This window comes from Rhinolophus hipposideros (genome assembly GCF_964194185.1).
Source record: "Rhinolophus hipposideros genome assembly, chromosome: 12".
Taxonomy (NCBI): domain Eukaryota; kingdom Metazoa; phylum Chordata; class Mammalia; order Chiroptera; family Rhinolophidae; genus Rhinolophus; species Rhinolophus hipposideros.
Genome location: NC_138058.1, coordinates 51,329,713 through 51,353,006, shown reverse-complemented (window position 1 = coordinate 51,353,006; position 23,294 = coordinate 51,329,713). Strand labels below are relative to the sequence as shown.

The 23,294-nt window shown below is 38.6% G+C and overlaps 2 protein-coding genes across 5 annotated transcripts; one reads left to right on the top strand and one right to left on the bottom strand.

Annotated features, from left to right (window-relative positions):
- Positions 1-7,090: 7,090 nt before the first annotated feature.
- On the bottom strand, positions 7,091-12,569 carry SRSF7 (serine and arginine rich splicing factor 7). Of its 4 annotated transcripts, none has more exons than XM_081069076.1 (8): positions 12,350-12,556; positions 11,137-11,317; positions 10,685-10,861; positions 9,737-9,811; positions 9,544-9,654; positions 8,569-8,622; positions 7,999-8,034; positions 7,091-7,387 (listed from the first exon to the last, which is right to left on the bottom strand). In XM_081069076.1, the coding sequence occupies exons 1-8, from the start codon at positions 12,375-12,377 to the stop codon at positions 7,333-7,335; spliced, it is 717 nt and encodes a 238-aa protein (XP_080925202.1). In that variant the 5' UTR covers positions 12,378-12,556; the 3' UTR covers positions 7,091-7,332. The 4 variants fall into 4 exon arrangements, with proteins under 4 accessions (XP_080925202.1, XP_080925203.1, XP_080925204.1 ...); XM_081069077.1 differs by having other exon boundaries at positions 9,553-9,654; positions 12,350-12,504; XM_081069078.1 differs by lacking the exon at positions 7,999-8,034 and having other exon boundaries at positions 12,350-12,569.
- Positions 12,570-12,807: 238 nt separating this feature from the next.
- On the top strand, positions 12,808-20,660 carry LOC308506121 (tetratricopeptide repeat protein 39B-like). Its single transcript, XM_081069075.1, has 2 exons — positions 12,808-12,938; positions 18,598-20,660. Exon 2 carries the CDS (start codon positions 18,671-18,673, stop codon positions 20,537-20,539), a length of 1,869 nt encoding a protein of 622 aa, XP_080925201.1. The 5' UTR covers positions 12,808-12,938; positions 18,598-18,670; the 3' UTR covers positions 20,540-20,660.
- Positions 20,661-23,294: the final 2,634 nt, after the last annotated feature.

The following is a 23,294-nucleotide window of genomic DNA, read 5'->3' as shown; positions in this document are numbered from 1 at the left end:
TAATAAAAATGTTAAAATAAATTTAAAACATGAAAGAATTCATTACTAGCAGCCCTCACAATCAATTCTAGAGGAAGTCCTCCATGCTTTAAAGAAATTAAGATGCTACCTCAAATCCATGGAAAGGAATTAAGAATATCAGAAATGGTAAATATGTGGGTTAATAAAAATAGCATATTTTCTCATTTATTTTTTAAAACATTGTAGAAAGCAATAATTATGGTATCATTCAGTTTATAATACATACACAAGATATGGCAATTAAGCTCGCAAACTTGTTGCAACGATGTGTTTTTGATATCAGAGGGATTATTCATTATGAATTTGTACCAACTGAACAAACAATTAACCAAAGTTACTATTTGGAAGTGCTGAAAAGGCTGCATGAAAAAGTTAGACGACCTGAACTTTTCACCAGCAATTCATGGCTCTTGCATCACGACAATGCACCAGCTCACACTGCAGTGTCTGTGAGGGAGTTTTTAGCCAGTAAACAAATAACTGTAGTGGAACACCCTCCCTACTCACCTGATCTGGCTCCCAATGACTTCTTTCTTTACCCGCAGATAAAGGAAATATTGAAAGGAAGACATTTAGGATATCAAGGGTAATATGACAGCTCTGATGGCCATTCCAGAAAGAGTTCCAAAATTGCTTTGAAGGGTGGACTAGGCACTGGCATCAGTGCATAGCTTCCCAAGGGGAGCACTTCGAAGGTGACCGTAGTGATATTCAGCAGTGATGTAGCACTTTTTCTAGGATGAGTTCACGAACTTAACTGTCTGACTTTGTATAGCACAAGGGCGAAATATATTGGAATAAAATTTCTGTATTTTACCAGAATATTAATCTGAAATAGATTGTGATAAATTAAGATGCAACTAAGGAAATAACTGAGAAATATAGTTAAAAGAAAACTAAAGTGCTACGCTAAAAAATATTTAATGTAAATGAAGGCAGTAAAAGGAAAAGAAAATAAAGACAAGAGACATAATAGAAAACAAAATGACAATTGTAAATCTAACCATATCAATAATTCCATTAAATGTAGGTGGTTTAAATACCCCAAAAGGCAGTTTGTCAGACTGAATTAAAAAGCACAATCTAGTAACTAACTATATACACCAATAGGCTGAATGTAAATGGATGGAAAAGATATACTATACAAACAGTAATCTAAAGTGGCTCTTTTAATATCAGATAAAATAGACTTTAAAACAAGAAATATTACTAGACACCTTTTTTTATGATAAAGCATCAACACATCAGAAAGAATAACAATTGTTATATATGCACCTGACAGAGCCTTAGATGCTTTGAAGCAATAATTGTGACAAGTGGCCATGCATGGAGTAGCCTTGGAGTTAGGCATAACCCAACGGTTCTGGTAAATACTGATTCAAATTTCCTAAACAGAACGTTAACTTTTCCCCCCCAGGTATTTCTCCAAGCACAGCGACCTCTACAGGTACTAACATAAAGTGCAGTTTCTGCCTTTTTCCTAAAAATGTTCCATTCCATTCTAGTCCTTTGGTTAGAGAGAGGATCAGAGAAACGTAGAAGACACAGAGAACCCTGCTTTGAATCACAAGTGAGTGTGATTAACTTTCTTACTATAACAGCAATAAACCAGGCTAATCTGTCCAATACGTAACTAGTGAAGTAGGAGCTGGCTGACCTCAGCCCCTACAGCAATTTTCAATTCTGGTATTAAGATCACCCCGGGAGTTTTTTGGATTTTAATGGCCAGGCTTCACCCTCAGCAATTTTGATTTCATGAGGTTTTAAAGCTCCTTGGGCGACCCTAATATATAACTAGGAATGAGAACCATTGCTCTAGCATAAAAGCTTTCCCTATTATTATCTCATAACATTCACTAACATTATAGGTGCATAAATGTGTTCAGCTAGAATTTGTCCTCTAGCTTTATGAAGCATTTTCTCAACAATGAGTCACAGAGAAACAATCTTTCCAGACCAAAAATTTGTCTTGGTAAGGCCCTGGCAACCCTACCAATAATCCTGGCACCCAAGATCTTCATAGATCATTGTTTTGAGATTGTAAATATTTGAAGATAAATGTAAACCAGGGGTTGGCAAACATTCTCTGTAGAGGGCCAGAGAGTAAATATTTTAATCTTTATGGGACTTACAGTCTATTGTAATTACTCAACTCTTGTCATTGTAACATAGGAAGTCAATACGTAAATGAATGAGCATGTTTTCCAATAAAACTTTATGGATGCTGCAATTTGAATTTCACATAATTCTCATGTCCTCAAGTATTTCCTTTTCAACCACATAAAAATGTAAAAACCACCTTAGCTCATTAGCAGTGGGCCAGCTCTGGCCTGGGGGCCCTTATTTCCTGAATCCTGGTCTAATAGCCAGCACTCTGAAAGAATAGAAACATTAAAACATAGTGTACCCGAGCCCAGGAACTCTGTTGATTGTCCTGACAATGAGCGAGATAAAATGGCCCGTCTACCTTTACCTCTGCCATATATATTTCTTTACAGCCACATTTTTATTCTTGGCAGTGAAAGGATTCATTTTCTAGAATCCCTATTTCCTGAAGATATGTTACAACCCAAAATAAAAACAGGGTCTTTGTATAGGATCACATCCAGCCACCTTCAAGCTTTAGTCACTAAGATTCCCTTTAGTCAGGGAATTTAGGTGGAGAGGATATATAACCTTAGGCAGCTGACTCGGATGAGATGAACGCTGCTGACACAATGACTTGACTTTCCTTCCATGGATTAGGCTGACTCACCTGGGCTTACCAGTTTGGGGTGGTAAATCTGCAGAAAACTTCCTGCACAGAAAATTTCCACACCCTTTCTGAGCAGAACTCTGAGTTAACGGGTAAGAGAAAAACCTTGCACTAGAGTTGCAGACGAGAGCTGGGCATTATAAAACAGCAGCCTAAGGATCGCAATTCTAGACAGGCAGATTCAGACAGGAGTCAGTCTTACAGAGGCTAAAGGAAAATGTGGGCTGATTATAAACAGTGATTATAAAGGTGTCACAGAAGAGAGGAAGTTCAAGTTTTGTGCTTGGTTTAATAGATTAAAATTCTTTCATTCATCCATTAACTCACTTTTTATTCACCAAATATTTAAGTATTAGTAAGTGCTAGACAATGGGAAACAAGGCCTAGTACCTGCTGTCAGTCTGTCTTGTACCTGCAGAGACATAAACAGCTGGTTCCACTGTAAACAGGTGTCCCACTATGGAAGTTTAGTGTGTTGAGAGCAATGGAACCCAAACCAGATTTCTAAACATGAAAACTTTCCAGAGTGGGGGAAAAACATTTTACCACAATTTTTAAAAAACTATGCTGAAACATCATTTTTCAAGATTGGTAAAAACCAGCGTGGTAGCCCACTGTGTGGGCCATGGTATGGGGAAACAGTACATATTGCCACCAGGGCAAACTAACAATACCCAGCATACACCCTTTGGCCCAGCAATTCTACTTCTAGGGATTACGCATCATATGCAGGGTCACATGTGCAATGTGTTGTACAAGGTTATTCACTGCAGCATTGAACTAGGAATTAGAAACAACCCTCGTACCTATCAATAGGAACTGATTCCTGTTACTCTTTGCTCAAAAAAATCAAGGAAAAAGTACTTTCTAGGGCATATGAAATCCAATACAATTTATAACCTCCATCCCCCTGCCTTCTCATGCATCTCTTCCTACTCTGTTCACTTTCTATTAGCCTCGTTACCCTCCAGTAACTCAAACCACTTTGGGACCTTTGCACTCACTGTGCTCTCCGCCTGGAACACTTTCCCCAAAGTCCACGTGGCTTACTCCTTCACTAGCTCAAAAGTCACTAACAGAAGCCTCCTCAGACCACCCTTTATACACAACCGCAACCAACTCACAATAACTCTTCAACTCCTTTGTAATTCTCCGTATTAGTTACTACCCATCTGATATTTGTTCATTTGTCTCTCCAGAATTTAAGCTCCAAAGAATAAAGACTTGGTTCACTTTACTTCTATGCTAGCAGTACCGGGCAATATAAGGGGCACAAGTTTTACTGAATAAATTATGCAACACCCAGGCAACTAAATAGTATGCATGTTTAAAAAACTTCAAAGTGCCATTTCTACTTATATGAAAGACCTCCAAGACATTAAATGAGAAAAACAAGGTGTATATATTTTGTGCTAAAAGGAAAAAGGAGAAAATACGTATATTTGCTCAGGCTTACAGTGATTACCTTTTGGGAGCAAACAAGGTGGCTGAGCGTCAGGTGTAGGGAGCCTTCTCCCTGTATATACCTTGAGTATACGACCAAGTCAAAAAATGAAATTGAAAGTAGGATGGGCCAGAGGTCTATGGGAAAACGCATTAGATTTGAGAAGTGGCCTTAACTGACTACTGCATTCCACGTGCTCCGGGATTATCCTTCTATCCAGCATCTTTTCCCCATTAAATCTGGGGATAATCTAACAATGGTATAATCTACAAAGGGTAGGAGCATGGCTTGTATATAGTTTCTGTATTTTGACTTTTCCATAAAGTGATTTTGCTTTAAAGGAGCAATAACTCTTTATTGATTAAAAACAGGCAGGGCTTTAACATCGTAGGTAGGATTCAAACTGATCCTACCTGAGCAGGTTAATGTAGTTACCAATCTCTCTGAGCCTACCGGTACTTCCTTTTCTGTGAGCTGCGGTTAACAGGACTATTTTGTTGTGGGGATTAAGTGACAATGTGCTTTGATATTTTTACCAGAACTGTAATGGTAAATCTGTAAGGTGTGAAAAAAAGTATCAGGTTTGAAACTGTTTACTGATGCTTTATCCCTTCAAGATAACTGTGGATAATACAGCTTTTAATACTCTACCATAAACCTAGGCACCTCTGCTCCATTTCCTTGCCGTCACCAGTTCTCACCACCCTCCCAAACACCCCAACCAACCCCTGTATGTTACCTTGACCCTCTTTGCTTCAGGTCTTTCCAACTATACAATTATACATACATCTTCTAGGTTATATAGCCCTCCCTTCCAAAGGTCTCTAGGCAACCGCTGCTCACTAAGCCAGTTCTAATGAATTTCTATTATCCTTCACTCTGGTAACTCTTTACCAACTTGCCAGTTTTAGAGTTTCCTATTCCCGTTAGCACAATATACATCAGAAACCGCATTCTTTTAAACTTCAAGATAGGCTAAACAAAGATGACAATCACAATCCTAATGCCACCATTCATTTAAGCAAAAGTGTTAAATTGATGGCATTTCAAGACCCTCTCAGCTTTGTCCTCAGAAGGGGCACTGCAAGATGGTATGACACTTTCCCTTGATACTTAGCCTAATTCAAAGCCCAAGAGACAACTACTACTGTGAAGGGTACGCATTACTTACCTCTATACCTGGGTGAGAGGACCAAGATACAGTTCTATGCCCAAAGCACTCAGTGCCTGATGTGTTATCAATTAGCTAATCAGAGCCAGGTTTAATATTTAGAATGATTGAGTCTGGAGCAGCACTTTTCAAATCAGTCACATAATCAATTTAGCATTCCCAACCTCTAAAAATAGAAAAGTGCTCTGCATCAGTGTATCATTTTAAGATGTATACTAAAACACAGGAGTGCTGAGCTGCAGGCAATGGTATGAAAGGTGTTTGCCTAGATACCCAAGCTTCCCTTTCTAATTAGGGTAGAACTTTGCGCTTGTTTTTTTAAAACAGTTCTTGCCCCTATGAGTCCTGTGTATCCTTTCCTACTAATCTCTAGCACACCACTAATCCATCCCAAAGCTACACGATTAATGATTCCTACACTTGGCTCAGAACTCCCACTTCCAAAAATTGAGTATCAGGATTGTTTGTTCTCTGCATTTATTGTTGAGTAAACTTATCTTTATATAATACAGAACAATTAAAGCTGACCAAGTGCAACAAATAAACCTGCCAATTATACACAGCTTTGTATCAACCATAATTCAGCCAGTTTTCAAAATTCCAAAAACAAAGTATCCAGACTTCCAACAAATGGGGCAGACCAGTATGCAATGCTATCCAATCTTTGCTAAAGAAGCATAAGGAAATGGACATGGGCAGACACTTGGGCCACCAGCATTGGTCATTTTTTGCATGATCATTGTTTTTGAACGGTTAGAGAATACATGGTAAAGCTTGACCAGAAAACTCAAAATTAACTGTTACTGCCCTACTAAAGATTTTAGTCTGAATAAAGAATCTACTGGCTAAAATATTAAGGTCTAGCAGATGCTAACAAAAAGCTACTACATAAAGTATTGCTAAATATAGGTGAAAATTTACAAACCTGCTTTAGTCTCATTGACATTTCTGATTGACATCTTTAATTACTTTGCACCAGCCTGGCAAAATAAAAGTATGTTGGCGGTCGGGAACTGAAAAATCTAGCTTGGGAATTAACACATCTCTGCTCAGAATAAGGCAATCCATTTGAAGGGATAAAGGAGAGTATCAGGGCTGGACAATTTTGCAAAGCTGGTTTACATGAAGATGTTTTGTCCCCAATTCAGACAGTTTCTCAAACATGCAAAAAATGTTGGTATAAAATTAGCTAATGCTGAAAACAAAGTAACATTGAGAACCCCCTAAAAGTTTTCTGATTTTGACACCATCCCACCTAATAGCCTGAAAACTTGTCACTATTCTTCAACAGCTTTCAGAAAATAATTCAGTTCCTCCAGCATCGAGTCCAATTATTTTTTATACCCTTTACCTTAAAGCAAACTCTTGGCTGTTCTTGTCATGCTCATTTACAGGCTAATCAGTGGTTCCTCTAGCCTGACAGATTGAGATCATTAGCCTGATAACATGTAACACCAACTCCAATTAATTCAGGGACTGGTCACGATGTAGTCATGCTATTAAGGGGGACTTGAGCTATCTTACCCAAAGCTCTAAGGGTAAAAGGGAATTTTCCAAGTGTATGTATACTACAGTTAATGATGTTCACAACTTAACACCATTAAACTTTGAAATGTAGGTCAGTACGAACACAACTGATACCAAGGTTGACTCCTGAAGTTTACCAAATTGAGTATTAATATTGAAAACAGATCAAAAATCTAGTTAGAAACATTTTATTTAAATGTGCCAAATAAAAACCCACATTTTCAGACCAGAGGATGTTAATACATTCAACAAAATTTATGTTATCTTACTGCTGTGACTTTACAGAGTAATAGTCCAGATCCTTTTGATTAGATGGTTGAAATACCCTTCCTAGGTTACATTTTACAGACATCACAAATCCCTTATAATAATGTAAACAAAATAACTTTTCCCTAAAAGGTGAACTTGAGAACTTCAGTCCACTCTTTCAGGACTTGCACTTCTTCGCGGACTTCCTGATGGGGACCGACTAAAAAGAAAAACATTAGGTTTGGAACCCATTAGTGTCTACTGAAACTTATTCTTCTCATGTACAACACCCAGTTTCAATAAATTAAAAGGTAGCTAAAGGTACTATGTGTTTCGATAGCAGAGAGACCACCATGAAGATTTATATACAAATCATTTGTCCTTGCTTAAGATTAGGCTTAACAGTAATAGCCTCCTTGCTAAAATTACAAGGTTAAGTTAGAAAGGACAACTTTGAATTTTGGGAGCTCATTAAGTAGCGACTAGACAGATAATGGTTTAGCTACAAGATTTCAACCTATTTTTAGCTATTGTCACTATGTGGGGGGAAAAAAGCATGTTTCTTAACATGAAATTATACAATTAAAGGTTCACAGGACTAACCACATCTTAATAATCATCCTATCTTACGACGGTTTCCAACTAAAGTATAAGTTGACACTGAAGCAGGAAAAGCAATCATCTAAGAAACTTAGTATCTAGCATTTTAATGCATATATATAGCACCAATTCTCCAAAGAGCTCAAAGCCTGCAAAGTAGGCAGTAAGCAAACAAATTCTACAGAGGCCACACTTGACAGTTAAAACATGGCAACAAATTATTTAGCTTACCTTCTTTTTGGAGATGGAGATCTGGACTTTGATCGGCTGTCAAAACATGAGAAATTCTATTAAGAAAAGTACTAACCAACCCCTTTCTTATAATCACAGCATCATGAAACCCCCCGAATTGTCCTGAGCTTAAAAAATGTCAGGCTACAGTTAAAACAAGAACTTATCAGTTTTTGTTAACAAGAGCCAGTCTTCCAACAACTGTTCTTCGTAAAATGAATGAACTGCTTTATCATGATTAATCTTTTACACTTTGCCTTATATATGCACAGCTATTCTCAGAATGCCTCTCCATGCACCTATCAGTTCTAACAAGGGCCTCTTAATCTAACACCAAAATTACAAATTTCTTTCTCACTATAGCTTTATATTCGTTGTCCAAAAGTCAGCCAGAAGAGCCATGTACAAATTAAGTTCTAATGTTTGGTTTATTAATAAAGTACTGTGGTCCCACTTAACACCTAGACTTAAGAGTTAACACTTGAAACGTCAACAATTCAAAACACTTTGAACTCTTTGGATATTGGTGCCATATAACTACAAGAGCATTAATCAGATTTTTACCCTTACCTGCTTCTTGGTCGTGAAATAGACCTGGATCTTGATCTTGACCTGGACCGGGATCTTAAGGGAAAAAAAATTATACCCATTAGTCCATACAAGTAATTTCTTTAAACACCTCCTGAGCACATTATTTGGTAGGCTAGGAATAGAAGGGGTAAAACTGAGTAATATGCAACTCTTGCCTTGTATCAGTCTAAGAATGGACAAGTTATCATTCTCTCAACAAGCTCTGATGTCCAATAAATAAGGAACCACCATTTCAATTATGTGGTCTAGCATATTCAATGAGCTGGGTTAACGGTCATTTACCATACAGAGGTAAAATATTCTTCAAATGTATAGTATCCCAGAGAAAAAAAAAGATTTTTTTTTTTTTTTACTTAAGACTGACATGATTTGATTTTAGCTTAAAAGAATCAAATCAACCTTACAAAAGACCCCTGAACTGAGATTTATTCAGATGATAAACAGTCACAACTGGGTAAAGCTTTATACCTTAGATCAATAAGCTATCTTAGTTCAAAGACCATCAATTTGTCACAAGCCAAATTAGGTGGCATGCACATCTTGGGGTCCTGCAATCAAATTAACTATATCTCAACTTGCTTCTAATTCTAAATCTCTTCCTGTTTCTAAGGGGCCTTCTTATCAGGGATCAGGCAACTATCATCTTTTAGAGTTAATATCACTTACCTATACAATAGGTAAAATCTGACTTAGAACTTTTCAGCAACATGTCTACTCAGAGGCCCGGAATGATCTGAGGATTTGTGCTTTGGACCCTCCTCTATCACGACCTAACAACTCTTAAAATCCTTAGTTGGGCTTTTCTATCTGTACAGCTAGGGTAATATCCACTTAAAGTTTGTATCTCAAAATATTTTCTGAAATAATTCAATTGTGTCCTTAGGACACTCTACTGCTGTCATTAAGACGTGACAACCCAAATGCAAACAAGGGGGGAAAAAAAGTGTTACATACTGGAAATACCTCGATCCTTTTATAGATCCAGACCTAGATCGTCTGAGTGAAGCTGAACGTGATCTACGAAGAGACACAGATCTTGATCGTCGAGGAGATGCTGATCTTGACCTAAAAACGATTATCAAAGTTTAAGTTCATCTTCAATTAAAAGTTTTTTACTGCTTGTTAAAACTTGAATTAAAATTCTCACCTCCTTCCCCTGCTTCTGCTTCGTGAGCGAGAGTATCGCCTACCTCTGGATCTCGAATGTGATCTAGACCGTGACCTATTTTTCAAGTTAGAAAAAAACAAAATGTTAGATGGTAACTCAGTTTTATAGTTTGTGTGCCTCTGCTGAAATCAAATCTCAAAACTATTTAAATTTAGTGTCTCATTTGGAAATAAACTCTGGGCCTATTAGTTGTCGTTTTTTTTTTTTTTTTACTACCTAAAAAAAGATTTGTTAAAAGCTAAATTACATTTTAGAATTACATAATATAAAACACTGTAATGTGTATTTAAAATAAACCTTGCAAGTTTGCAGGTCGACCCTCTTTGGCCCATGGTCTAGTAGATCTAGACGATCTAGAAGTATCTATAGCCGATCGCTGCATCTAGATGTTTTCTTCAATCTAACGACGATCAAACTGACAGCCAAATGAGCCAGGTGAGGCTTGATTGACGCAAGAAGATTTTTCTAGTTGGGAATGTGGTCAATCTGGTGTTCCTCTTTCTAAACCGGAGGGGGCCCCAATTGTAAGCCAAATTTACTGTTACGGCGATCACCGACTCAAATTTTCTGCCCTTTAAAGAATAAGGTGAAGCTAGGTGTAGATGACTCGAGGGGATCTGGCCTCTTATGCTGATCACCTCAAGGTCTAGGAGGATCTTAATTGTCGGATTTGCAAGGCGCCTCAGCATGATATCATAAGGCTCGTGACATTCTGAATCAAGGCGACTGACTCAAACGAAGAAACCTGAAAGGTTTTGACCAGGTTGATTATTAATATATTAACATTTATTTAATTAAACAAAAATTGTAAAATACACCTGTACAATTAACATTCAAGTTTATATAAAAATACTAGTTTCTGCCTTGCCAATAAAAGAATTACTTGATTAACAAGTATACCAACCATTCCTTTATGAAAATAAATACCTGCTTCTTCTTCGCCGGCTATAGCGATGACAATCATAAGCATAATGCCCCTTTTCACCACACTCATAGCATCTATCATTGGGATCAAAGGGACGTCGGGCAGGTGGTCTATCAAAACGAGATCTCCGAGGCATGCCTGTCGATAGTTCAACCCTCACTCGGGAACCACAAATCACCCTATAAAAGAAAAATGATAAAATTCTAATGCTAAAAAAATATTTGTGACATCTAGATTTATAACTTTCCAACCACTCTCTGCCTTTACAAGCTCCAGCTATCTTTCTAAGCCCTTCCAACTCCACCTTTGCTCTCTTTCTTAAGTTAATAAATTATGATCAGCTATTTACAATCTCCAGAAAGACTAGAGAATCCAAGTTTAGCACCCAAGCTCACTACCCAGCCCACAGGAACATTCTAAGGAACATAAGTTGCATAACCAACGTCTTACTTACTTGCCATCCAGGCCTCGCACTGCATCTTCAGCATCTCTAGGGTCTTCAAATTCCACAAAGGCAAATCCTGGAGGATTTCTTGCGATCCACACAGTTCTTAAGGGACCGTAATAACTGAAAGCCCTTTCTAACTCTCCTTTGCCAGCACCAGTTCCCAGGTTACCAACATACACCTTGGTTTCTGTTTAAAAATGCAAATAGAAGAATGCACGTCATGCAAAATTTGATCTAAGTACGAATGAATTCTTTGCCTTAAAACAGGCCATCCTTCAGGTTGTGCAAAGCCATGTTTAGTGCTCTTATCAAAGATGGAGTGTAGTCTTAAAACCAACGAGTTTCTTAAAATCTAGATGCACGACAAAATTCTTAACACTCTAATAACGGGGAAACCTCCGAACCACTGGTACAGACGCGTGGTAGGCTATTCCGAGGCGTGAAGCGGGCTCCGCCCCGGCCCCGCCCCCGAGTCCCGGCAGCCCCGGGCGCGCAGCGAGCGCGCGGGCCGGCGGCGGCAGCGGCGGCGGCGGCGGCGGGCGGGCCCCGCTAGGGGCCTGACGGGGAGAGCAGGGCTGCGCCGGCTCTGGTCCTCCACGGCAACCGCCCCAGGCGCAGGCTCGCCCAAGGGTCCAGCTCCCCGCCCCAGAGCCATTAACCGCGCTCGAAAGAGCTAAAAGAGAAAAGAAACCAGCCGCCAGACGGAAAGATCATGTCTCCATACCCACTCCGCAATTCGACCGACTATGTGACGAGAATGCGCAGCTCGCAGCTGTCACAATTTTGTCCACTCTCCAATTCACCCTCGGTTTTGTGGCTGCGACCAGATCTGTCCGCTAAAGTGGCGGGAAAGCGCCAAGGAAATGCGCCACCATGCTCGTCAATGTGCGCAAAATGGCAGCCGAGGGCGGGGGGGTGTGGGGGGCAGGCGGGCGGCTCCAAGAAGGGCAACAGGAAAATAGTGATTGTGGGCCTGGCTTGGGCTGGGGCGGGAAACGAAAACACCCAAGAATTAACATGGAGCTTGGCACAGACCTACAACCTCCATCCCGTCTTCCTTCAACACCCCGCCCCCGCTGCCTCCGGCTTCGTATGGTGTGCGCGGAAGCCGCCATTACGCACGCGGAATAACCGTCTCCCAACCGCCGCGCCAACCCCACGGCCTCGCAATACTCGCTACACCCACAGCAACATCCCTCCCTGGTCCCTAGCCTCTTACCTCCTCCGTACCGCCCGTAACGCGACATGATGAGTGGACTGTCCCGCGAGCTCTGCTTTCAGCTCGCACCGCCCCGAACGAGTAACAAAAGCCTCCACACAATGTCACTCGCCAACGGTCCGGCGGCACTACGAGGAAGAGCCTGGGTTCGTGCTTATATACGCGGTGGCGGGGGTTCTTTGCGCATGCGCCACCTCGACGTTCTGCGCGGCACAAAGGAGCTGGGCGGAAACAGCCGAGCAGCGACGCGGATGGAACTGGAGAGCCTAAAACACCGAGCGGAGGCGGAGGGATACGTTTCCATGGCAACTCCAGAATCCCTCCAGTAAACCCCTTGCCTTACCCGCGGTGTCCCGCCCCCCTCCCTTCCCCTTTTCCTGTACCCTCCTCCTTTTTCTTCCCTTCTCCCTTTTCCCTTTAATTCCCCCAATCTAGGGACCCTCAGCTCTACTAGTAATCTTACTACAGGTGCATTAGACCAGCCTTATGAAAGTGTGAAGTCTAACCGCTGATGTTGAAGCGCTCGCCGCCGTTCTGCTGGGGAGCCTGGCCTGGACTCCTACTTAGTGATCTTTGGGGCTCATTAGAGGTAATCGGAAGTTTGGCTAGGGTGAGAACTCCTTGAACACCTCCATTCGGAGCGGTGGTCTCTGCACTATACGCCTCTAAAGAGGTGAAGCCCCGAGGGACCGCCCGCCCTGCACCGACCCTCCCACCCCTTCTGAACCAGCCACTAATTTTCACCAATACCTTCCGAGTTCTTGGAGTCAGGGGACAAAGGAATAGAGTTGTTTGTTGTTGGTTTTTTTGCCCCCGTCATATTGAAATTGTGACAAAACCCTAAGTTTTGGGTAGCGTCTTGGGCAGTGGCAATTCTGAAATTATTTGCATTTGAAGCATAAGTAGTTTATTTGTGCTTCTCGCTTTGTACTGTAGTAACATCTCAGCCAGTAAGTACTCAGATCCTGAGGACTGGGACTGCAGTCATCTTTGAGTAGCAGCCGCTTGCAGCTTAGCCACTCCATAAATCAAACACAGGAAAATCTTTACGTTAGAATCACTTAAAATCCAGTTTTGATTTTGTACATTGCATCCGCCAAACACCATCTCCACAAATACACGTATAACTTTTGTTTTACCGTCCACCAAAAAGACGTTATGCCATATATACTTGGAATACACGAGTTGGAAAAGTTTCCCATAAAATCCTTAGGTATTTGTGTGGTTTTTTTTCACCTGCTGTAGCTTCATTTGGTGTGTGTAGGTGTGGGATACAGAGTATAGGAGAAAGAGGGCATAGTTGAGTAAGCCTTTATTCAGGTGACTACAGTATGGAACTCTCCAGTTAATGCTATGAATTTATACACGTTTTTAAAGATTTGTCAAATTATGGAATTAGTTGGTCTCAAGGATCTCTAGTAAGAAAATACAAGTTCTATAGAGTATATTATATTTGTTGTCCATTAGTCTTTTGTTATTTTGTTGTTCCTTATTTTGTCCTTTTTCTCTTTTTTGTTTTTTGTTTTCCATTTTGTTCTCCCTTAGTCATGTTGATTTCCGTTATTATCTACTTAACAGGGTTCTTCTCAAAAGGATTAAACGATAAAGATCTTTTTACATACTCCCTGAAAGAATACAGTATCAAGTCTATAAAGCCTCATTAATTTGACTTTCTTAAGAATTTATGAAAGTTGCTGTTGGACAAGGCATAGATAACTTATTGAAAGATAGTAGTTATTATACTGCATAGCTCCTAATAGGCCACAATAAATATTTTTTGGCTCTGAATACAAAGTCTATTGTACAAAAGGTAATTTCTAAGCAAAGCAAATGATAGTGCAAACAATAGATAAAGAAACAATTTTCCAACTTACAACAAACACTTTCAAGCACATTAGAGGAAAAGGGGTAAAAACCCTGACTGGTTTGCATGCCTCTCTAGGAGACAGGTGCTTTAATAAGCTAATTACATATTACTTATCTCTATTAAAAGAGGGCCAATTCTAGGCTGGGCTTTGTTAACATAGTTGCCATGAAAAAATGATAGTACTCTGTACTGTTTCTGTACACTATTTTACTGAGCACTCTCTAAGAACAGGTAACCAAGTCTTTTCACTAAATGTCAATCCAAATCAGGGAGATTTTAATTGTACAGAGTACTTTTATTCCTGCTGATTCTTTTGAAATCAGTTTTACCTACATAAATTTTTGCCTCTAGTACTCTGTTTCAAATTAATATAACATTCCCAGATTCAATTTGAATGTGAAAGCTATTTAATTCAACAAATATTCTAATATTTCCTAATATGAAATGTTGAGTAATTCTTAATATGTTACTGTTGTTAAACATTGATAATACTATTAGTTTAGGAAGGAGTGGGGATAATTCTTAATCCTTTTACAGCAGCTTTCAAAATTTATCTGTATTTCCTAGATCAGTATTTTCAAAGAAGCATGAAAGAAAAAGTTCATTTTTTATCTTAGTTTCTTCTCCATTTTAGTTTCACTTGTAAGTCATTGTCACCATTTTAGCTTGGATGTGAAAACCTTAAAACAAGAAAAACAAGTTTAGACCTTTTGCACATATATTGATTTTTAATGTAAATAGTCTATAGTTACAAACACTAGTCTTTTAATATGTATTTATGTATGTGCTATGTATGTATGTGCTGTAGGTCAATCCAAACAGCTGTGTTCAACTACAACTTTCTTTTCTTTTTTCAAAAAGTTATAATCTTCTGTTTCCTCTACAGTGCTCTTAAGAATTCTGGGAAGGAAAAATTCTTAGAGGCATGTTTATAATTCTTTCATATTGTATAAAGAAATGAACTTCTCATTAGCCAAGTACTGGACTACAATCCGTATTGAAATATGGAGGGCAACAGTTAACACCAGTGCTTTGGCCAACTTCAAAGAGTGAAACCAGGAAGAAAAATGAGATGGAAGAGTGCCCGCTAACACAAATATAACCAAAATGGCTGATTTAGGAGTGTAAAACAATCTAGGAAGAGTGAGGCTTTCTGAGGAATGCCTGATAATATTAAAAAGTGTGAAACTGTAAAACCATCGAGGCTTAAACCCATCAATTGTGTTGTTCCTTCTCTAAAGAAAGAATATTGAATTGTAAACCTGAAATCTATATAACTTTACTAACAATTGTCACCCCAATAAACTTAAAAAAAAAGGAATATTAATGTAAGAGACGTGGTCAGCTTGGTATCTTAATTAGAGAGCTACACTAGCTTAGACTTTTAGCAGTTTATTCAGCACTGTCTTAGAAGAAGAGAAGCTGATCCTGTACTTAGAGAAAACTGCTCAAGACCATTGATTGACTCCCTTTAGTGTTTTGTTACTGATCTTCCATGAATATGAATATGTTCTGTAATAAAAGTGGTTTTCATTTATAAAACCTTTTTCTAGGAGAGGTTGTGTAGTATAATAATTAAGAGCATAAACTCATGGAGTGTGACATCGATGGGTCTGAAGCTCGCCTCCACAATTTAATCCTGCGTACCCCTAACTAAATTTTTCATCTCCCGGTACTTCAACTTCCTCATCTGCTAAATGGGGTTTAATAATAGTACCCATCTCAGAGAGTTGTTTTTAGGATTAGATGAGGAAAGCCAAGTAAATCACATTGCAAAGAGTCTAGCACATACTGAGTTTTCAATAAATGTTAGCTGGCAGGAGGAGGAAGAGCAGTAGTGGTAGCAGCAGTAGTCTGACAAACCTTTTGTCAGTTGCTAAAAATTTGATGTAATCTGGGTGCACTGACAAAATTGAAGTTCTGTTTCTGCAAAGCTAGGGACCACTAGACTCTGGAACATAGTGAACAGCCTTAAGTGGCCACTCCTAAGACATCTTTCTCCCTGCACTCATTGACTTCAGTAAGGGAAATTGTCACTTTTCTTCGTTGACCCAATCCACAAAGAGAAAAACATTCTAACTTTTATAAGAAGCAACAACTCAGAAAAAGAAATTCTCTTCATGAAAACTCAATCCCCAGAAATCACAGAATCAAATGCCAAAACCCTCTTAAGGGTTATATGCAAAGGTATTTACCTACAGAATGGGGAGATGTGTTCATGAGCAATGGGGAAATTGTCACTTTTTCTACAAAGTTTAGTCTTTGAAGCTAATTTGTATAATATTAGGTAGACTTTTATTTAAAAAGTAAAAAAGTCTATTTCAAAGGTAATGACAAATGGCTACATACTTTACAACTCTCAAACAGATAAGTTTAGACCACATATAAAAGAAATGGCTTGAAATTCAGATATAGACAGAATTTTATTAGTCTAACCACCTTGTTTTTCAAAGGAGTCTAAGACCTAAAAATTGCAGAATGGTGAGAGCTATGGTTCCCACATCCTGATATAAGGACTGTCAGTCTGAACTTTGATGAAAATTTCTCCAATCCCAGAAAAATAGGAACTAATGCCAACAAGTCTTTCTTGGAAAGAACCATCTTTTAGTCTGTGGATTTATCTTTCTTACTTTTTTACATTAAAATGCTTCTCCCCGCATTTTTTTAATTAAAGGATGCTAAGAGTAATTTTTTAAATGTCATCTGTTTTCTTGATAGAAAAACATCTTTTTTTTTTCAGATTTATCTAGTTCCCAGAATCCGAGTCTAGAATCTTTAGTAAAGAACAAAGCATGAATTTACGCAATAAAAAAATAGAGAAAAAACAAAGGGTTTGAAAAAGCAAAAAAAAAGACTATCCTTACTAAAAATGCAAATTAAAACAAAATACTTTTTTTGTCAGGAGTGCCGTAAAATTGGCACTTATGCCCATTAATGGGAATATGAAATAATACAATTTATTTGAGAGTCAATTTTGCAATATGTTTAAAATTATTACATTGCATGTACAGTAGTTCCCCCTTATCTGCAGCTTAGCTTTCCGTGGTGTCAGTTACCCACACAGTCAACCGTGGTCCAAAAATATTAAATGGAAAATTTCCCTCTTAATGGGCTACATAGATGGCTTTTTCAGTCAGAACTGAATCTTTAGATAAATGTGTAATTAACTTAGCTTTTCAATGGATAGTTATTACAGTTGCTAATACTATGAGACATAACTAAACCTTAAGGTATAAAAACAAGCAATTTAACTAAAATAATACCGCTGAGGCTATCCTTCTCTTCATCATTTTTTTCTCATATGTAACATATTTTCCCTCTGTTTTCTCTTCCCTCTGTGTAAAATCTAAATCCCTTTCCTTTGTTTAGTCTCCTCTGCTTTACCTTCCCCTCCTTCTTTTAACTTGTCAAAATACAGAATTAAAGTACATTTTAAAGTATACTTGTAATTGTAAAGCATTGTAATAATTATGATTAGTGTTGTGTTTGCTCTTTCTACTTTTTAAAATAGATTAATTGAACCTATTGTGTTATTATGAATAAGTGAAGTAGCTTGCTATTTGTATTGGTTTTCCATTGTTCCCACCCCCTCACCTTCCTACCAAGATACAGTGGTACCTCGGTTTTCAAACGTAATCCACGAGTTCTGAAACGTTCAAAAACAGCCGACAGCTAGGCCTCAGGATCTTTCACTCAGTGGAAGCCGTGTGACATGTTTGACTTCTGAGTCATGTTCGAAAATGGAAGCATTTACTTCTGGGTTTACGGCATTCATAAACCACAATGTTCATCAATGGAGACGTTCGAAATGGAGGTGTCACTGTACCATAGTCATACTGTGATAACAACTGTTAATTTGGATTTTTTTTCTAACTTCAGCAATGCTAAGAAATCTTTCTAGTTTACACAGCACTTTCCCTGTCCAAAGTCCTATACAACGAACCATAATATTTCATCAAGACCTAGTTTGGAAAATATATGCAGGTAGAGTGATGTTACTAAGAATAGCATGGAATGGATTTTTCATTCCTATAATCTTTATTTTTTTGTCTGGACAGTTCACTCCTTCCTCAGTCTTAACTATAGGCCTTTGCAAATACATTCCCCTTTCCAGCCAGATTCTTGCACTCAAGTCCTTTCTAGAGACATTTTACAGTTATCACAGTACAGCTCTATAACACAAATACACAAAAGCATGATCTTATGAAAATGATAGATTGGAGGGATGCTTACAGAAGAACTCTTGTTTACAAAGGACTTACTTCACAATGGTTTTTAAAATAGCATGTTTTCTTTAGTACATTCCGAATGATTTGAACTTTTCAGAAATACATCTTCTAGGTAAATAAAATTATCTTTTCCCCCCTTTTGTCTGACCTAGATGAGATTATCCTAATGCGCATCTCACAGCTATTAGTTTGTCTGCCTCCGTAATAACAACAATACCTCAAGCTATGGAAGAAGTGACCCCAATCCGGAGAACAGAAGCCACCCTCATGCAGTCACATGACTCCGCTGCAGGTATCTCCCATCTCTCAAGTGGGGAAGCAAATATGTCACGTACTCTATGTAAAAGAGAAAGTGATAAGGAAGGTGATGTGACCTCATTTCCTCTATGCAAGGAAGAAAATGATAAGGAGGACAAGTTTGAAGACGCCTATGAAATTATCCCTGTGGCAACAACGATGAATTTAGTATCTTCCCTGGAAGAATGCACAACTGGATTGTATTTATTTCTAAATAACAGATTCTCAGATGCCATAAACTTCATTCATCCATGGTCGAAAAACAGCATGTACCATGCTCTGATTTACGGTATCCTTATGATTGTCAAGGCCATCTTGACTTTTGATCCACAGGATGTACAGATTGGAATGACTGCTGTAAAGGAAGCTTTGAAAACCTGTAACAGTTTCCGAAAAAAAGCTAGGGTGACAAACTTTTCTCATCTAGTGAGTAAACCGGGAACAAGAGCTGTCAAAGAAGTGGAACTGCATGCAGAAGTCTGCTATGCTGAGTGTTTGATCTTGAAATCCACTGTAACATTTATACAGGATGACAGTATGCTTGGCTTTCTTAAAAGTGGGATCAACATTGGGTTAAGTTACCAAATATACAAAGACTGCCAACAAGTATTAACACAGATACCTAACAGCGAAATCAAAACCTACAGACACCTGGTTGGAGGAGTAAAATTTGGACTTGGAGCATTCAATTTGATGTTGTCACTTGTGCCACCAAAGACACTTAAGTTACTCAATATTGTTGGATATTATGGTGATAGAGAGGTAGGCTTGACTTTGCTTTATGAGAGTGCATCTGAATCCCATATAAATAATATCTTAAGTATTTTGACTCTACTCTTTTATTACAACTATATCTACGTAGCTTTTGGTGTTGAAGTGGGTTCCAGTTCTGCCACAGAGGATCTCTTCCTAATCTACCTCCAGAAATTTCCAAGGTGTGTCATACTTAAATTTTTCCATGCACGTCATAGTATGCTGAAAGGACATTTTAAAAATGCACAGTTAATATTAGAAGAGTGCATTTTTATTCAGAATGAATGGAAGCAGATTCATCACCTCTGTTACTGGGAACTCATGTGGTGCCACATTTTTCTGCAGGAGTGGAAGCCGGCTTACCAGTATGCCAACCTGCTCTCTCAGAGCAGCAGGTGGTCCCAGGCAGTCTATTCATACAGTAAAGCTATGCTCCTGGCCTTGCTCCCTTCTGGTTTTGCAAAATCAGTAAGTGAGGATATGAACTCTCTCTTCTTAAAAGTGGATAGTCTGAAAATCAAATTTTCAGGAAGTTCTGTGCCAATAGAAAGGTTTATTGCTGAGAAGGGTCAGCGCTATGGTACTACTTCAGACTGGTTTACAGCACAGCCCATTCTGGAATTCATTTATGCCTGGAGTGGTTTCCGAGTCATGAGCAAAAAAGTACACCTTATTTCATGCTGGCTATCGATAATTGACAAAGGGCAAGACTTTTTACGAAAAAATCCAAATAAAGAGTATGGCACAGATGACATGAGTTTGCTAAATTTAATGAAAGGTCTATGCCTGAAACACTTAGGCAAATATTCAGCAGCTGAACAGTACTTTAATTCTGTCATTCAAAAGGAGAAATTGTTAAAATATGACCACTATCTAGTGCCGTACACTTACTATGAACTGGGCATTCTACACTATCTGAAAGGAGATTATGCGAGGGCAACAAAAAACCTAGACACCATAAGAAACTACAAAGACTACTCCATGGAAGCTCGATTACAGTTTAGGGCTCACATAGCCCTTGAACAAATAGCTAAAGAAAAGTGATTTAGACACAAATGTGGTTTTGTTTATTATGAGTGAAGTGTCTACATCTACAGCCGGTATGGTTAATTAACAGGTAGAAATTTGTGGAAGAAATCCAAGAAGAGACAACTGCTATGAATCTGACCAGTAACATATAAGAAAGGAATTACTTTTTCCTCTTCTCAAATGGAATGTCTTAGCCTGGCAAATGGAGTGATGTACATTCTTGAAAAAGAAAAGGCAAATGACATACATGATAAAATGTATTCTCATTTAGTTATGAATTCATCAATCATGTTAGAGAACATTTTCAAAAACTGAAAAAATATTTTTTAACATCTCGCTAAATAACGTATACAACTCGCAAATACCATAGGAAAGTAGCTCCACAAGGAATCTCAGTGCCCTGTAAATGTTATTTAATCAGTAAAGACTTTTTTAAAAGTCTTTGGAAAAAAAGACTTTAAGGTCTTACTGACATTTCAAAACAATGATGTACTGAACACTATAGACTCTGAATGGTTTTCTCTCATTAATTTTTATTGGCTTTTTATACCAGACAAGATACTTTCCCCTGTGTGCTCAGTATATTTTATTTTACCTGTTATCATTAGGAAGCTCAAATATGCATCTAATGATTTGCCACAGGATAGAGAAGAAACAGCGCCCGCCCTTCACACACACACACACCCTTTGAAGATAATTGGAGGAGGACAAGAGGATAAATGCATTTGGTAGGGGAAAAAAAAGACAAGACTAGGCTGTTGGAGGGAGAGTTTAGTTGCCGTATAGCCTTCCTTGTAGCTGCCCTCCCTAAGGCATAATTCCTATTAAGACCAGCTCTTCAATATAATTAAACCACTTGCACCTACCCTGTTGCCATTGCTAGTGGACTAATCTGAAAGTAAATAGCAGCCAATGGGGCGTGGTATTGTTTTACCTGCCTGAGGCATAAAATCAGTCACCAGTTTCTAGACCGTTAAGCCTGACTGTGTATCCTCCTTGCAATCACCCTTAGAAACAAGTCACTGGCTTTGCTACAACATGTCAGTGAAACCCATTATCGTAATGCTTTGGGTCCAAACAACCGACTGGAGCACAATGAAATTCAGAAATGCTTAGGCTGAAAAACATGTTCCTCATTAATTAAAAATAGACTTTCAGATGCACAACTATGCTTGAGTTATTTGCCATTATTTAATAATGACGGTACTGTATAGCGGTTCAGAGGGAGGCTGCCTGGATGTGTACCCTGCCTCGCCCCCTCTCACACGCTGTGTGGCCTCGGGCCCCTGTGCCTCAGTTTCCTTAGCTATAAAATTGGGATGATAATAGTTCCCATCTCATGGTTTACCTGTGTTAATTAAGATTGAGTCGATGCACATTTATTATCACTACTACTACCAGTAAGGATAATAATACATTGTTCTTCAGTGAAGAGTTTAAATTATTCTTGGAAAAAGCAAAGGTTCCTTTGTTACCTGCTTTGCCAATCTAAAATTTGACCTGTTAATTTGCTTTTTCTGTTCTTAGTTTATTTTGGTCACTTACGAAATAAGTGACCCTCTGCCTAAATTATGATTTTGTGTTTTGTCCCAGTTTCTTCCAATGAATAGCAAATTTATTAATTGATTAAGCAAATATATGCTGAGTGCCTACTATATGCAGGCACTGAACAGGGTACTGAGGATATGAAGATAAAGCCTGGTCTCTCTCCTGAGGACTTTGTTAAGGAGACAAGTTAGAAAAACATTTTGTTGGGGACGGAAACATTTAAAACAGTTGCTTAAACAGACAGGAGTTTATTTGTTCCAAACAAAAGAAATCTGAAGGTCGGTAGTTAGTTCAGTATTGCTCTTTTTATCTTTTCTTTTTCTGCGTGGCATGTAAGCCTTCTCATGTATACTTCTTCATGGTGGAAAGAGGCTGCCTCACCTCCAGGCTTTGTGTCCAATTAGGCAGCCTGGAGGAGGAACAGTTAAGGGGCAAAAAGACTTTCTTAGGAGGCTTTGTCCTTTTATATTGCAAGGGACAGCCTTCCTAGGATCTTCCATGTATATATATCTCATTGGCCAGAAATATTCATATGGCCACTTCTACCTACAAGGGAAGCTGAGATTGTTTTAGCTTTCAAGCCTCATTAATTAGGAGGCTGGGGGAAATAATTGTTAAATGAGCTAACCTGCAGTTACACATATGTACATGACAATAAGCTACAAAATGGTAGCAGAGGGGCACAGTTGGAAATGGGGCAAGGGAAAGAGATCAAGATGGAGAAAACTGTATGGGAATCTAACAGAAAATCTTGTGATTGACATTTCCTTGGTGATGTTGCTACCCACAACACAGGTTCTGGCCTTTAACTGGCCCAAGAGTTGACTAGACACATTGAGGCTCATTCTCACCAGTCAAACTCACATGACATTAAGATACAATTTACTTATTTATTTATATTAGGGACTGTTTCAGAGTTGCAAACTCAATTTCCTGTAGGGATCAGGCAAGGAATATAAACATGAAATAGCCAAGTGTAAAATAATAAAAGTGGTGGGAACTAGTAGTGAAGAAGAGAGAGCCAACTTATTGAAAGGCTTTCAAATTATAAAGGAATTGAACACTGTGCAGATATTATACTTATCTGCCAGTCCAATATGACTTCTTGGCCGCTTAGATTATGACTTCTGGTCTTTTCCTTTCTATTGACTAGAAAGTGTTCATGTTTCCGTCTTAGGAACCATTTCTCCTGATTATCAGTGTACCTAAAAAACCAGAGAGT